The sequence below is a fragment of the Syngnathus acus genome, chromosome 16, assembly GCF_901709675.1.
Source record: "Syngnathus acus chromosome 16, fSynAcu1.2, whole genome shotgun sequence".
Classification (NCBI taxonomy): Eukaryota; Metazoa; Chordata; class Actinopteri; order Syngnathiformes; family Syngnathidae; genus Syngnathus; species Syngnathus acus.
Genome location: NC_051101.1, coordinates 9,207,646 through 9,221,107, shown reverse-complemented (window position 1 = coordinate 9,221,107; position 13,462 = coordinate 9,207,646). Strand labels below are relative to the sequence as shown.

Sequence of the window (13,462 nt, the reverse complement as noted above, 5' to 3'; positions counted from 1 at the left end):
GGCTGCGTTCCAACATGTTTTCCAAGTGACCCTCGTTAAGCGCACCTGCGTGAAAAGTTTTAGCTCCTTTCACGTTCTGCAGGAGCTAAAACTTTTCACGCAGGTGCACTTAACGATCGAATCACACAGACACTCCATTAGGTACACCGCCATTTTCAAGTGTACCTAATAACAGGCCACTTTATTAGGGAAATATCATGGTCAAAGGTCACAGGTGTCAAGCTCTAGTCCTCGGGGCCGCATTCCAACATGTTTTCCAAGTGACCCTCGTTAAGCGCACCTGCGTGAAAAGTTTTAGCTCCTTTCACGTTCTGCAGGAGCTAAAACTTTTCACGCAGGTGCACTTAACGAGGGAATCACTCGGACACTCTATTAGGTACACCGCCATTTTTAAGTGTACCTAATAACAGGCCACTTTATTAGGGAAATATCATGGTCAAAGGTCACAGGTGTCAAGCTCTGGTCCTCGGGGCCGCGTTCCAACATGTTCTCCAAGTTACCCTCGTTAAGCGCACCTGCGTGAAAAGATTTTGGTCATTTTCACGTTCAGCAGGAGCTAAAACTTTTCACGCAGGTGCACTAACGAGGGAATCATACGGACACTCCATTAGGTACACCGCCATTTTCAAGTGTACCTAATAACAGGCCACTTTATTAGGGAAATATCATGGACAAAGGTCACAGGTGTCAAGCTCTAGTCCTCGGGGCCGCATTCCAACATGTTTTCCAAGTGACCCTCGTTAAGCGCACCTGCGTGAAAAGTTTTAGCTCCTTTCACGTTCTGCAGGAGCTAAAACTTTTCACGCAGGTGCACTAACGAGGGAATCATACGGACACTCCATTAGGTACACCGCCATTTTCAAGTGTACCTAATAACAGGCCACTTTATTAGGGAAATATCATGGTCAAAGGTCACAGGTGTCAAGCTCTAGTCCTCGGGGCCGCATTCCAACATGTTTTCCAAGTGACCCTCGTTAAGCGCACCTGCGTGAAAAGTTTTAGCTCCTTTCACGTTCTGCAGGAGCTAAAACTTTTCACGCAGGTGCACTTAACGATCGAATCACACAGACACTCCATTAGGTACACCGCCATTTTCAAGTGTACCTAATAACAGGCCACTTTATTAGGGAAATATCATGGTCAAAGGTCACAGGTGTCAAGCTCTAGTCCTCGGGGCCACGTTCCAATATGTTTTCCAAGTTACCCTCGTTAAACACACACAACCGATTCTAAAGATTCAGTTCACTTAAGAACTGGAATGCACATCACTAGTACAAAACAGTGCAGGCAATTGTAGCCTGCCGGTTGAAATAGCCGACTGGTTAGTGACTCGGGCTCTTGCTCGGTAAGAACTTAGTTCGATCCCAGGTGTGAGAATATGCCTAGATGTGCTTTTGTTGTGCAATTAACCCTTTATTTATTCTTTTTTTTTTTAACCTCGTGTAGTGTACCTATTGAAGTGTCCATGAGGTGTACCTACACATATTGTCATATAAAGCAGTTAACCAAATGTCTGATTTTTATGTTTTAATTGGCGAATATAAAAACAAAGAATAAAACACCAGACAAGTTTTAACATAAATGTTTATTAAAAATAATATTAAAAGTAAATTTCAAACCAGCAATCCAATGTGACATTGCAGTAGATATATTGAATAACAATATTTAGGCGTGTATATGCATACACGTTATTTAAAAACTACTATAAGTGTTATACCACTATACTACAGCATCTACCAGCTCAGTGGCCTAGTGGTAGAGTGTCCGCCCTGAGCCTGGAAGGTTGTGGGTTCAAACCCCGGCCGGGTCATACCAGAGATTCTAAAAATAGCACCCATTTCTTCCCTGCTTGGCACTCAGTGTAAGGGGTTGAAATGGGGCTCCGCTGCCGCTCACGATCTTTAATTTATAAAATCAAGATTACCCAAAGAGAAGCATAATCTCCCCGTTTTTGCATAACGGCGCATCCCTTCATGCAATAGTTAGCCGTTAGCTTGGAGAAAACGTGCATAAAAGAAGTGGTGTTTCAGTGAGGGGTTCTTTCTTTCCTTGGCAAGTCGTAAATCGACATTCTGACTTACATAGTTCACGCCAGGAGGGAGACGCAACACCTTCACTGACTGATCCGTTGATGCACGGGGGAAAGGAAGGCAGTTCACTCGCTGACTCGAAAGTCAGGATTCGTTCCCTCACTGATCCGTTCTCGCGATGAACTGGAAATGCAAATCACTCACTGACTCGTTCACTCACAGATCCGTTCAGTTGGTCAACGGGAAATGCAATTCACGACTCGTTCGTGAACGGGAAGTTACGTCATTTTCAAATCAAAGAATCAAAGAATCAAAGTCTGCTTTATTGTGAATTTCTTCACATGCCAAGACACACAAAGAAATCGAAATAACGTACCCACTATCCCACGGTGACAAGCCATAGTACACAATATACATACAAGAAAACAACACAAAAAAATAAAAACAAGAAGGCACAAACAATGAATAAATAAGAGTGGTGAATAAATAATAAATAAACAAATAACAATAAATAAGAGGAGCAAAAATGGAGCAAGTGTGCATACAGCAGACAGTCAGAATAGAGCGCAAAAGTACAGGACGCTACGCAGAAGGGGGGAGAGAGTTCAGGATCCTAACAGCCTGGAGAATGAAGCTGTTGGTGAGTCTGGTGGTGCGGGAGCGCAGGCTCCTGTACCTCTTCCCAGAGGGCAGAAGATCGAACAAAGAGTGAGCGGGGTGACTCACATCACTCACAATCGTGGTCGCGAATGTAATCCATTTTGTTGTCCAGCGATCGAACATTCGCCAGAAGAATGGAAGGCACGGCCGGGCGAGCTGGGTTAGCCGCCAGCCTGGCCCGGACGCCTCCGCGCTTGCCCCTCTTCTGCCTCCTCGCACACCGCTTCCGACGCTTTCCATCCGGGGGAGGAATAGCAGGCGAGTCCGGCGACGTTTCAGAACGGAGCAGTCCGAGCTCCTTTAATGTCTCCGCATCAAAGTCCAGAACGCCACAAAACTCACTTTCGCCGATGTCGATCAGAACCTGCCTGCTGTACTTGTAGCACGACTTAGTACGACGAGACGAACACTCATTAGACGAACAAAACACCGTACGGGCGGGACAGAGAGAAGTCGCTGCGTGTGCACGCGCCGCCATCTTTAGCATATTTTCTTCTTCGTTTTGATTTACGGCGAGGTGGCACCAGCTTCAATGCGCATTACCGACACCTACTGGTTGAAGTCATATGAACTGAAAAAAGAACGATTCTAAAAATTCAGTTCACTTAAAAGAACGGGAATGCACATTACTACTTTGGGGCGCGCTCGAAAATTACACCGACTTCCGTGCACTACTCTGCGCGTAAGTGCGTATGGAGCGTGTGTTCCCTTTCCCTTCATTTCCTAACGCATCAGATGTGTTCCGTCGGAGCGCCGAGTGCACGCACTGGCACACCGTTTTTAGTGCATTATGAATTTCTAAATGGCAAAATCGATAAACGCACAGAATTTCCGAAAGGTAACAACAGTGTACTGAACGATTGGGGTTTATCCCCGAACGCGCCTTGTGTGTTACATCAAAATAAACACGTAATGAAACAGCCATTTTGCTCAACGATGTCCACGTTTCAAAAAACGTCACTGCAGACTGAAGAGGCTTTCTACTTATTTTACCACACTAACTCTACCTAATTATTATACAACCAAATAAATAAACGATCCAACCAACCCCCCCAAATTATACAGAGTATCCATGAGGAACTTCTTTAAACCACTGCGTTTCACACGAGTAAATATGCACAACGCGCCCTTGCTAACGTTGAGGGTCATCCCGTAAATCATACGAGAATGAGCTTGTAGTGTTAGCAAAATGTCAAGTTTCTCTAGATCTGCCCAGGTAGTGATTTTATACATTTTATCAATGTGTCATGCGTTCTGTCCTATTAGATTATAGAGTTATCTCGTTAGCTATCTTTGTTCCCTAAAGATAGCGCAAGTAGGAGACCCACGAGAAATGTGTTTGATCGGTTAGGTATAAACATCGGTCTGTCAAATTGTAGGATATGGCCATGTAGCAGTTCTGTATTTTCAGTTACTGTAGATTTGTGTTGTGCCACTTGTGGTTTCATTTGGATGATAACTATTAATCACGCAATGAAATGTATTCAATATTTCACTTATTCCAACACAACTGCAGAAGAGCTAAATTGTGACATTCAGTTTGAGAAATTGGATAGAATTAAGTTTTTGAAACATGAAATTAATGGTACATAGTGTTCATTGTGATAACGTCATGTAATGTGATTTTGTGTGTGTGTGTTTTTGTTTTCTTTTACAAGCAATGGGCCACCTTTGCTCGTTCGTGGTTTCTGATCGACGCCAGATTGCAGCCTCCTGGGAAAATAGCTGCCATGTGCTCTATTAGGCTACAAGGGAAACACAAACCGATTTACCATGCACTCAGTGAGTTATTACGTTACACAACACAACACACAGACCTTTGTGGTTTACTAACAAATTCTTGGGGTATTAAATTCAGTTTAAATTGCAAGACGTTTAAGAACAAGATGGAAAAAAATGTTGGACCAACTTCCATGGATATTCAATATAATTGTTATAAAAAGGAATAAAACAAACCCAATAGTTTTTTGTTTTTTTTGTAATTGATTTGTTGAACAAACGTGAATTATATATTTAACAATTCACAGTTAATGTGTGTTATAGTGACATATCGTATCATATTGTTTGCTGAGCTTTGAACTGACTGTTCCCTGTGTGCAGGTGATTGCGGTGACCATGTCGTGGTAATAAACAGTAAACACATTGCCTTCTCTGGTAACAAATGGGAGCAGAAAGTCTACTCATCACACACTGGGTGAGCGATTTTCTCTGTTCGTAGGCTACCCCGTCCGTCCCCATCAGCTGCAAGTAGTTCCACTTTATACTTTTTCCTGATATTTTTATTAGGTGTTGTGCCATGAGATTTTTCCAATAATAACGATTGAGAGACACTTAGAAGAGTGTCACAGTGGTCTAACAGTTATAAGCAAAGACCAAACATGTTCTCCGGAGGCCATAAGGTCAAACGTTCCTTACTCAATGTGTTTTCTTATCTTTTTCAAAGTTACCCTGGGAGCTTCAAACAAGTCACTGCTGCTCAGCTTCATCATAAAGACCCCAAAGCTGTAAGCACCACAAAACCCCCAAAATACACACACCTTCCGTCTTTCCTCGTAAATTCTTTATTAATTTTTTGGATTTGTCGAAATGAAAAGAACAGATTAAAACAATTATATACTAAGTCAAATGTTTTTTTTTCTTGCAAGACACTTCTGTTGATTAAAGTAATTTGAAATATTTCTCCTGCCACCAGATTGTGAAGTTAGCAATATACGGCAAGCTGCCCAGGAACCTGCACAGGCGTACCATGATGCAGCGTTTACATATCTTTCCTGAAGACGTACGTACACATCAGCACTCAACACACATCTTAATGTATGTTGTATAAAGCTAAATCTATTTTTTTTCTTTTGATAATTGATCAAATTGAAATATCGTGTCTGTTCAGGTGATGATGAAAACACATCTTCAAATGTTGTACTTTCTTGTTATGCTATGAGCAACAATGAGTTGTGAACCATGACACAAAGAATTACATGGCAACACTGAAAACAAAATAATCTGTGACAAAGTCATAGAATTAAGAGGATGGAATTTTAGTCATATAAGTCATGTCAGCTTTGTTGTTTTCTTGTAGTATCCGCTTTCTCCAGCAGGTGGGGCCATACGACTTTGCCTTGCTTTGCTTTAGTCTGCAGCTTTGATATGTTTAAGGATGGATGATCAATCAGGAATCTGACTGGGACAAATTTAATTTTCATGGCAGCCCCTTTATGATGGTTAGACAGTGCAACAATATAATCAGATTTTGTTATCAGAATACATCTTAAGTCACATTATGATAAAAGTCACCCCCAACCCCCACTGCGTGGTACGAGTCTTTAATGAACCAGTCATTAAAGAAAAAAAGAGCTTCCCTCTAGTGGGGTGTGTAGTGTCTATTTGATGCCATGGAATTTTTGTCTTTAGCTTTGTTACTGCCCTTAATGAATCTTTATCTAGGATAGGTTGGAGTTTCGAAGTTTCGTGGTAGGGTTTCAATCTAGGGTTAGGGTTTCAAATTAGGGTTTTGAAATATGATTTTACATTAGGGTTTTTTGAAGTAGGGTTTTACATTAGGGTTAGGGTTTTGAAGTAGAATTTCAAACTAGGGTCAGGGTTTCAAGCTAGGGTTAGGGTTTTAAAGTAGGGTTTCAAACTAGGGTTAGGGTTTCAAACTTGGGTCAGAGTTACAAACTAGTGCTCGGTCGACCCCCACCCCGTTCCGAAATCCCATCTGCTCCACTGCCTTGAGTCATTAATAAGTCGTTGGAGAGGCTTTGGAGAGTAATATCTCAAGGTCGTGCAAAGGTTTAAAAAGCAGCGATAGCTCACTCGGTAAGGACCTGACTTGGGGGTGCGCATAAAAAGTGTCCTTATTGGCGTATAAGTCCTGGGAATTAGGGTTGCTTATTGGAGACCTGCCAATTTGCTCCACAAGCACGAGTGACACGCTCTTGAGCAAGATTCACCAACTGTAAATATGCTAACTCAGCTGAGTGCGAGCTCACTTATGCCCGACAAAAAAATGGTGGTTCACTGTATGCATGTGGAAACATGCCTTCATTTATCAACATTTTCCTCGCCGCCTCTCACTTGGTCTCTGTCCATTGCTAGGAGCTGCCCGAAGACATCCAAGACAACCTGACAGAGGAGCTACCTCAGCCCAGACAAATTCCCAGGAAGCTCAATGAGTACACGCAGGAGGAGATCGATGCCTTCCCCAGGCTCTGGACGCCGTATGTACAAAATCACACACAAGAGATGAACGCTGCTACAGATATTGGCCCCAAACAGTGCCGTGTTTTGTATATTGGAAATGGTCAAGGACAACAAGGGCCATTTTACTTGATGCTTTTAAACTCTTGGCTGCTGTAGGAAAGCTCCAGATGGTTGAAAGTGCTGCAGCTGCTCATGTAATAAAGAAATGGAGCTACCTCAGGCTCTCCGGAGAGTCTTTAGTGGCAACGTAAAAAGCATAAACAGATAAATACAGTGTGCAGTAACAATCTGCCTCAAAAGTCAAACAAAATTTGGGTTGGCAAGCCAACATCATGCATGATACCATGATTTAAGTTTTTCTTTTTTTGTGTGTTTGGGGGGGCATCACAAACGTAACAATTTTGTCCTTAGGGAAAGGCAAATTGTGATAACCACAGAACAAGAAAAGGAAGCAGCTGACATTACTGTGGCTGTTCAGTACAATATGATCAATACAATCAATTAACATCTTAATCTGATTTCAACATCACAAGAATTTAATTATAGCAATCCCATAAAATGCCACAAGGGGCCAGTATCATCCTGCAAACACAGCGGGTCACTTCTCTTTGTAGGACAGTTAAGAATGTTACTTAAGCAAAATGTTCTTGCATTTATTTATTCAATCTTTGTGGGTTCACTTACATTCTGTGACTCCCTTCAGTTTCATTTGTGTTGTCTGGTGTGTGTGCCGGCTATGATTTAAACGGACGTCACTTGTCATTTCGCAGGTCTTGTTCAGACAGCTGCTGTGACAATCTTTGAATAGAAAAAGGCTGAAAATGTCTCACCTAACCTACTTTTCTGTCGGAGGGACTGCAAAATTGTATTCATAGCTTGTCAGAGGATTTCTGCAGAATGATGACAGTGACGCTCGAGTTTGAGTCATCATAGGAATAATCATATTGTCACCGCGTGGCCTCGCCACGTAGTTAACCGTCTCCCCGTCGGGTCATTGGCCACCCTACCGCTTCATTAACTTAACTTTTTTTCCATCTCATCTCATCTCCTCAGCATTCTACTGCTCCCTCTTAAGGTTGTTTAACACAGTAGCCTCAACTCAGTCACTCTCCAGGCTGATAGGCTTGACACTGCCTGAATTTAAAAAGAGACTTATTATGAAATAATTTCAAAAAGTTCAAAAGGACTCTGACATGATTCCATCAAAATATACAAAAGCGTGGTTGGGTGTCTATCACGTGAAAATACAGAGTATTGCTTTTGTTACCATGACGACCAAGGATTCCTAGGGCATGCCACAAAGTGAGTATCGAATCACTGCTGCCAACCAGGTGATTTGTAGTTAGTGTCAAATCTAGTGACTATGGACCTGATTTTTTTTTTTTTTTTTTAAGATTTGTGTTTGTAAAAACTTTGGCAAACTTTGACCACCCGGGAAAACAGATGTGGAAGCTCATCTACTCACCGGGCACACCCACTGGTGCGTCTGGCAAATGGGCTAAATTGCTTCACAGTTCATTTTACACATCTGTGGGGAGTGTAGGCAAATAGATTAATTTAGCACGCACAATTTGATTTATTAAACCTGAGACGAATTGCAATAGCCAATATTGCGTCTTTAAATAGGGCGTCTAAAAGGCGGAGCCAAAGCCAGCAGTACTGTGTGCAACTGTGGCTATAATTACTGTGGCAGGGGGAGGGACGTTGAGGGGAGAACAGATTTGTATGCTCGTGTATGAAAATGGAAATGGCTGCAAGTACCAAAATGATCACAACATCTGTTTGGCAATGCGGTTTTGGAGCCTCGGAATGATCAAAAGGCTGACTTAGAACCAGTCACAAGAAGGAGTCCTGCTACGTTAACAGTATGAATTGTGACTATCTTTACCATCTCAAGTTGTCATTTTAAACTGAACATTTAGAAGCTATTTGAAATTCAAAACGAGTAAAATATTGTAATTAATGAACGTGTACTTCTTTGGACTTGATAAAGTCCTGAGGAAGAAATTGGCAATTTGAGTCTCATGTTGAAAAACTTTGACAACTACTGAACCATAAATAGTTATTTCAACACATTTCATTTGTGGTCAATGTTTGCATGCTGAGCTTGAGCTGTGAGAGAGGGATTAGTGCATTATGTGCAAGCTCCGTCCCCGTTTGGCCTCTGCTCAGTGTCGGCAATCACCGTTTGTGTGCGTGCGAGTCGTAATAAATGAAATTGACCTAGTATTGTTTACTGGTCCGGTCTTCAGCCAATCAGTGTCGCTGCGGTGCGGTCGTCAAGGTCAAGTTAAAAGTGTTTTGTTCAAGAGAGCGGCTTTTGCCTTGTTAATATTCACTCTGTCTTTTTGTGGGGTTGGGGTCGCAGAGGGCGATTTTAATCATTGCCCTTTATGAACACAGTTAATATTCTCTCAGGGACTTGGAGTAGACACACACACACACAGACACACAATCACACAAAAACTCAGACAGAAAATAAACAACAGAACTATAGTCAAAAGCCTTGAAACCGAAACGCCTCATGGTAATATCAGACTCAGGTCTGAAATGAAATATGAACAGACCAAAAAGATGACGCTGTGCTTGGTGTCATTTTCAAAGTACAAAAACAAACATGGATAAAATCAGTGTGACTTGTCATTCATCACCTTCCTATTTGTGGTACGCGCCTGCTTTAATGTGAAACTTGTTTTTGTCTTCTCCCCACTCCGCAGACCTGAAGACTTCAAGATGAAGTAAGAAGACAAAGACGGACGCAATAACGCAAAAGCATCATGGACTGACGTGATTGCCATCTTCGCAGTTCTAATTCTCACCATGTTGTGTTTAAGAGCTGCACTTGTCTTACCGACTTTGACTCCCACGCAAACATTGTTGACGTTCTCATTAAAGAAATTACAATTAGAGATGAGTAAAAGCTATTAGTGGGGCAACTGCTGTTTTTCTTTCTGTCAACATGTCCCCTTTTTGATTATTTGACTTTTGTTGTAAAATAAAATTTGAGACATTCTAATTGAGTGCTTTTTTTTTTTTTTTTTTAAATATAGTTTGAGCATTTTCTTTGGAGTATTCCCAAACAATAGAAGCATCATTTGTTGTCTCATGACAGATTTATTGGTTATAAAAGCAAACAAAATAAATACATTCATGCAATGACACATTTCTTGTTCAGTTAATAAAACAGAAAAGATGCGGGTTGGCGCACTGCTCAAGTTTTGTGCTTGTGGATGAATCCCAACTCGTTTTATTTTGACTGCAAACTGAATCCAGTTAAGGAGTCAAAACCAGACAGCATGAGAACAATAACAAAAAAGTAAACAGCAGCAACAACACGTGTCTAATTTTGTCATTTTAGTGTTTTGTATTATTGTTTGATGCCCAATTGAGGCAAATCAACTAATTACATTTTTTTTTTTCTAATTTATGAGTTTTGTGACTTATCAAAGCAGCTATCAACCGATTTATGATCTTGTTTTTGAATGACGGTCCTTGCTATCAAGGTCAATTGTGACCATTGACATTTCTTTCTCTGGAACCCAGCAGCTCACAAGTATTGTGCTGAGACAAACACCACAAAAGCTTATGACAACACAAACACGGAGTAGCAATAATAGAATTTAACGCAATGAGTACTGTATGTATTCCACAGTGTTCAGGTAACTTGGGGAAGGGATCGATGTATTCAGCTGAAGGGAAGTAAACAACACTGTACAGAAAAAAAATCATTTCAGATGAAGGCGGTGTTCACACATGGCCACTATGAGGGTCTGCGGTTTACGATACTACTGACGTAAGAACATTTCAAATGCTAAGTGCTACAGAAAATTGATGGAAGGAGTACGGGCTGTCTGCACTGAATTGATTTTTTTTTATTTGAGACATCATTTTAATACTATTCTGTCTCACCGCACTTGAGTTCACTTGCAAGCAGACCAATATCATCTTGCATGTTCACATGAACCATGCACGCAGAGCAATCAATCGCACCAAGGTATATTTTCACCCGAACAAAGTGAACACAGCCGAAAAGATGAACACACTGAAATAGATCACCAGGTGATGTTTAGTCAACGTAAACAGCTGCCTGTACAAGTGGTAACACCTCGTCTTTTTTGAATACGAGATGTTTGTGAAGATGAGCGGGTGCCTATAGAAAGCTGTTTGAGCATTTATTCGAAATCCATCTTAAGGTTCGCTTATGCACTTGTTAGACAATTCGGCTCACCGGTGGAACAACTGTTAGTTGAAATCTTTTCCTAGAGGTGGGGGTCGCCAGAGAGCGGCCACCACATAACTCCGCCCCTGGCTCATGTTAAAAATGGCGTGCTAATGTGCACAAATGTCAGATTAGTGCAAAGCTGTAATGGTAAAATCCACAATGTCTTTTGTAGTGAAGACAAAGAAGGAATTGAATAAATGCTGAAATGGCTTCCCATAGCTCATCTCACGATTACAAACAAAACAAAGATCAGGCACTTTTTGCAATATTATACAAGAGTCCACAGAGATATTTACAGACTTTCAACAGTTTGAGAAAACCACTCAGAGAGGGAATGGAAAGGGGTGGGGACTTCTTGCTGCAGCTTATTTTGTGTAAGCGTAGAGCTCAAGCACTTGAGGTAAGTGCTTCCTCCTTCTTGATGACATCACGGGTCAACCTCCTGACCACGCCGGGTGACCGCACTTCCACATCTTCTGAGCGGGAGGGGTCAGAACGGTAGCGATAGGGATGATGGGCGTAATAAGGGTCCTCTTCATCCCCCTCTTCCTCGTCATCATTACGGGCTACTGCTGAAGGGTTGTAGGCCTGGTTGTAGGCTTGATTGTAGGGCTGGTAGCCACCATTAGGAAAAGTTTGGACTGTGAGAGGGTAACGGGAACATTGGCGGTCAGTTGTGGCACACACTTGGCGGGAAATAACTCCATAGGGGAGTCCAAGGAGCAGAATTAGAGCTGCCTGGAGGGCGTTTAGGAAAAAACGAATCCCGCCACCTGAATTGCAGTCCCTTCTTTGTTGTCGCTGACTGTCGGTTAGTTGGGGGCTCCAGCCAGCAGGCAATCCCGGACAAAACAGAAATGACACCCCCCCCTAATAACAGGTTTGTCTATTGTAAGGAGACCGTTGAAGTCAATCATTTAATGAATGACATTGTTTTTGAAATATTGATTTGTTGTTGCCTGGGGGCCTAAGGGTGGAGTCAAAAACTGCTTATCCATCACCATCTTGAGAAGAGAAGCTTTGAAGAAACGTAAGGAGCATGCAGAGGTTGAAATCTCATCTCCTGGTGAAGTTAGAAATGGTGACAACACCAGGCCTAAATTCGATGGGGTTGTGCCCATTTTTAAGCAGGCAAACTGAATAAAGCAGCCAACAAGTAAGAAGTCACTTGAAAGACGAGATTAGCGCTGAAGAGATTTGAAGAGGCTGCGGCACCGAAGCATTGTGTGCGCATAATAACAGTATTATGGTCTGTTTTTGGTAAACTATAATCCACAGTTGCCTCAGAGATTGTCAAAATATGGCGCCGGAACAGCAAAGCAAGGCTGAATTAGACTTTTTTCCCCCCTTTTCTTTCTTCTTCTTTTTTTAAATCCACAATGTGCAAATATGAAGCGGTTCTGGAAAAAAAAAATGCTCCTGCAGGAAGGAAGTTTTAAATGCTTGCAACTCTCCATCGCAAAGGAGGATGGATATCTTGAGGAAGTCTCTGAATCTACAGGATGTAGAGGAAGGACAGGAGGAGAGCTGGAGAGCGCTCCTCAGTAATCATTCCCATAGTCCCGTTGAACTTGAGTTGTGGAGGAGGAAGAGGAGCAAAGGGAAGAAGGAAAGGAGATGTTACCTCACGTTACAAAAGCACCCAAAGACACCAGATGGTTCAAACTCTCAAACTGCACAGGTTGCAGAGTTCTAACAGTGGAAATGATTAGTGTTGTACTGGGAGAAAACACTAGAGGAACCAAATAAATACAATGTAAAGACTGTCTGACTTTGGCAGGATGAAAAAAAATAATAATAATATATAGTATAGATATATATATATATAGTTTTTTAAATCTAATTAATTTTTAACTAATTAAATTTAATTTAAATAAAATGAATCTTTTATCCAATTTAATTTAAATAAAATGTATCTTTTATCATATATATATATAAATATATATAAAAGATAAATTCTAATTACTTTTCTCAACTTCTGCATGTGCATATTATTTGATTATATATAAGCATAACTATTTATATTTTTACATGAAAATAGTTATGCTTTGAAAAAAGGTTGTTTGAAAGTCTTCAAGCTGAAGCTACATTTTAATCAAACTATAGTCAATACAAATGAAATCAGACATGCAAAGGACAAACAAATGCTGGGGTTTATTGCGCAAGGATGTAGTAACATTTCACCCGCAAACGAATCAGTACAGACGAGGCCTTTCAACGTTCTAACATAAAAGTGGCGTCTGAATAACTTTCAGGAATTTGAATGTGACTTGAGGGATAAAAGTCTCACCGTCAGCCACTTTTAGAAGACGATCAGGATGATACAAGTGTCTGAAGCTGTTAGAGGTGT

At 41.3% G+C, this 13,462-nt stretch overlaps 2 protein-coding genes across 2 annotated transcripts in view; one reads left to right on the top strand and one right to left on the bottom strand.

Annotated features, from left to right (window-relative positions):
* Positions 1 to 3,769: 3,769 nt before the first annotated feature.
* On the top strand, positions 3,770 to 10,049 carry mrpl13 (mitochondrial ribosomal protein L13). Its single transcript, XM_037272917.1, has 7 exons — positions 3,770 to 3,906; positions 4,349 to 4,472; positions 4,791 to 4,884; positions 5,134 to 5,194; positions 5,383 to 5,469; positions 6,786 to 6,907; positions 9,608 to 10,049. Exons 1-7 carry the CDS (start codon positions 3,880 to 3,882, stop codon positions 9,630 to 9,632), a joined length of 540 nt encoding a protein of 179 aa, XP_037128812.1. The 5' UTR covers positions 3,770 to 3,879; the 3' UTR covers positions 9,633 to 10,049.
* col14a1a (collagen, type XIV, alpha 1a) overlaps positions 9,867 to 13,462 on the bottom strand; it is a 72,553-nt gene continuing 68,957 nt past the window's right edge. The window contains exon 48 of the mRNA XM_037272914.1: positions 9,867 to 12,682. Within this exon, the coding sequence (XP_037128809.1) occupies positions 12,654 to 12,682 (29 nt within the window). The 3' untranslated portion in view covers positions 9,867 to 12,653. The remainder of the gene's footprint in view (positions 12,683 to 13,462) is intronic.

Excerpts from the sequence above, each read along its gene's own strand:
- mrpl13 (XM_037272917.1), top strand. The coding sequence starts at position 3,880 with ATGTCAAGTTTCTCTAGATCTGCCCAG. Across the intron at positions 4,885-5,133 it reads GTCTACTCATCACACACTGG|TTACCCTGGGAGCTTCAAAC; the intron begins GTGAGCGATTTT and ends TCTTTTTCAAAG. Across the intron at positions 5,470-6,785 it reads TACATATCTTTCCTGAAGAC|GAGCTGCCCGAAGACATCCA; the intron begins GTACGTACACAT and ends GTCCATTGCTAG.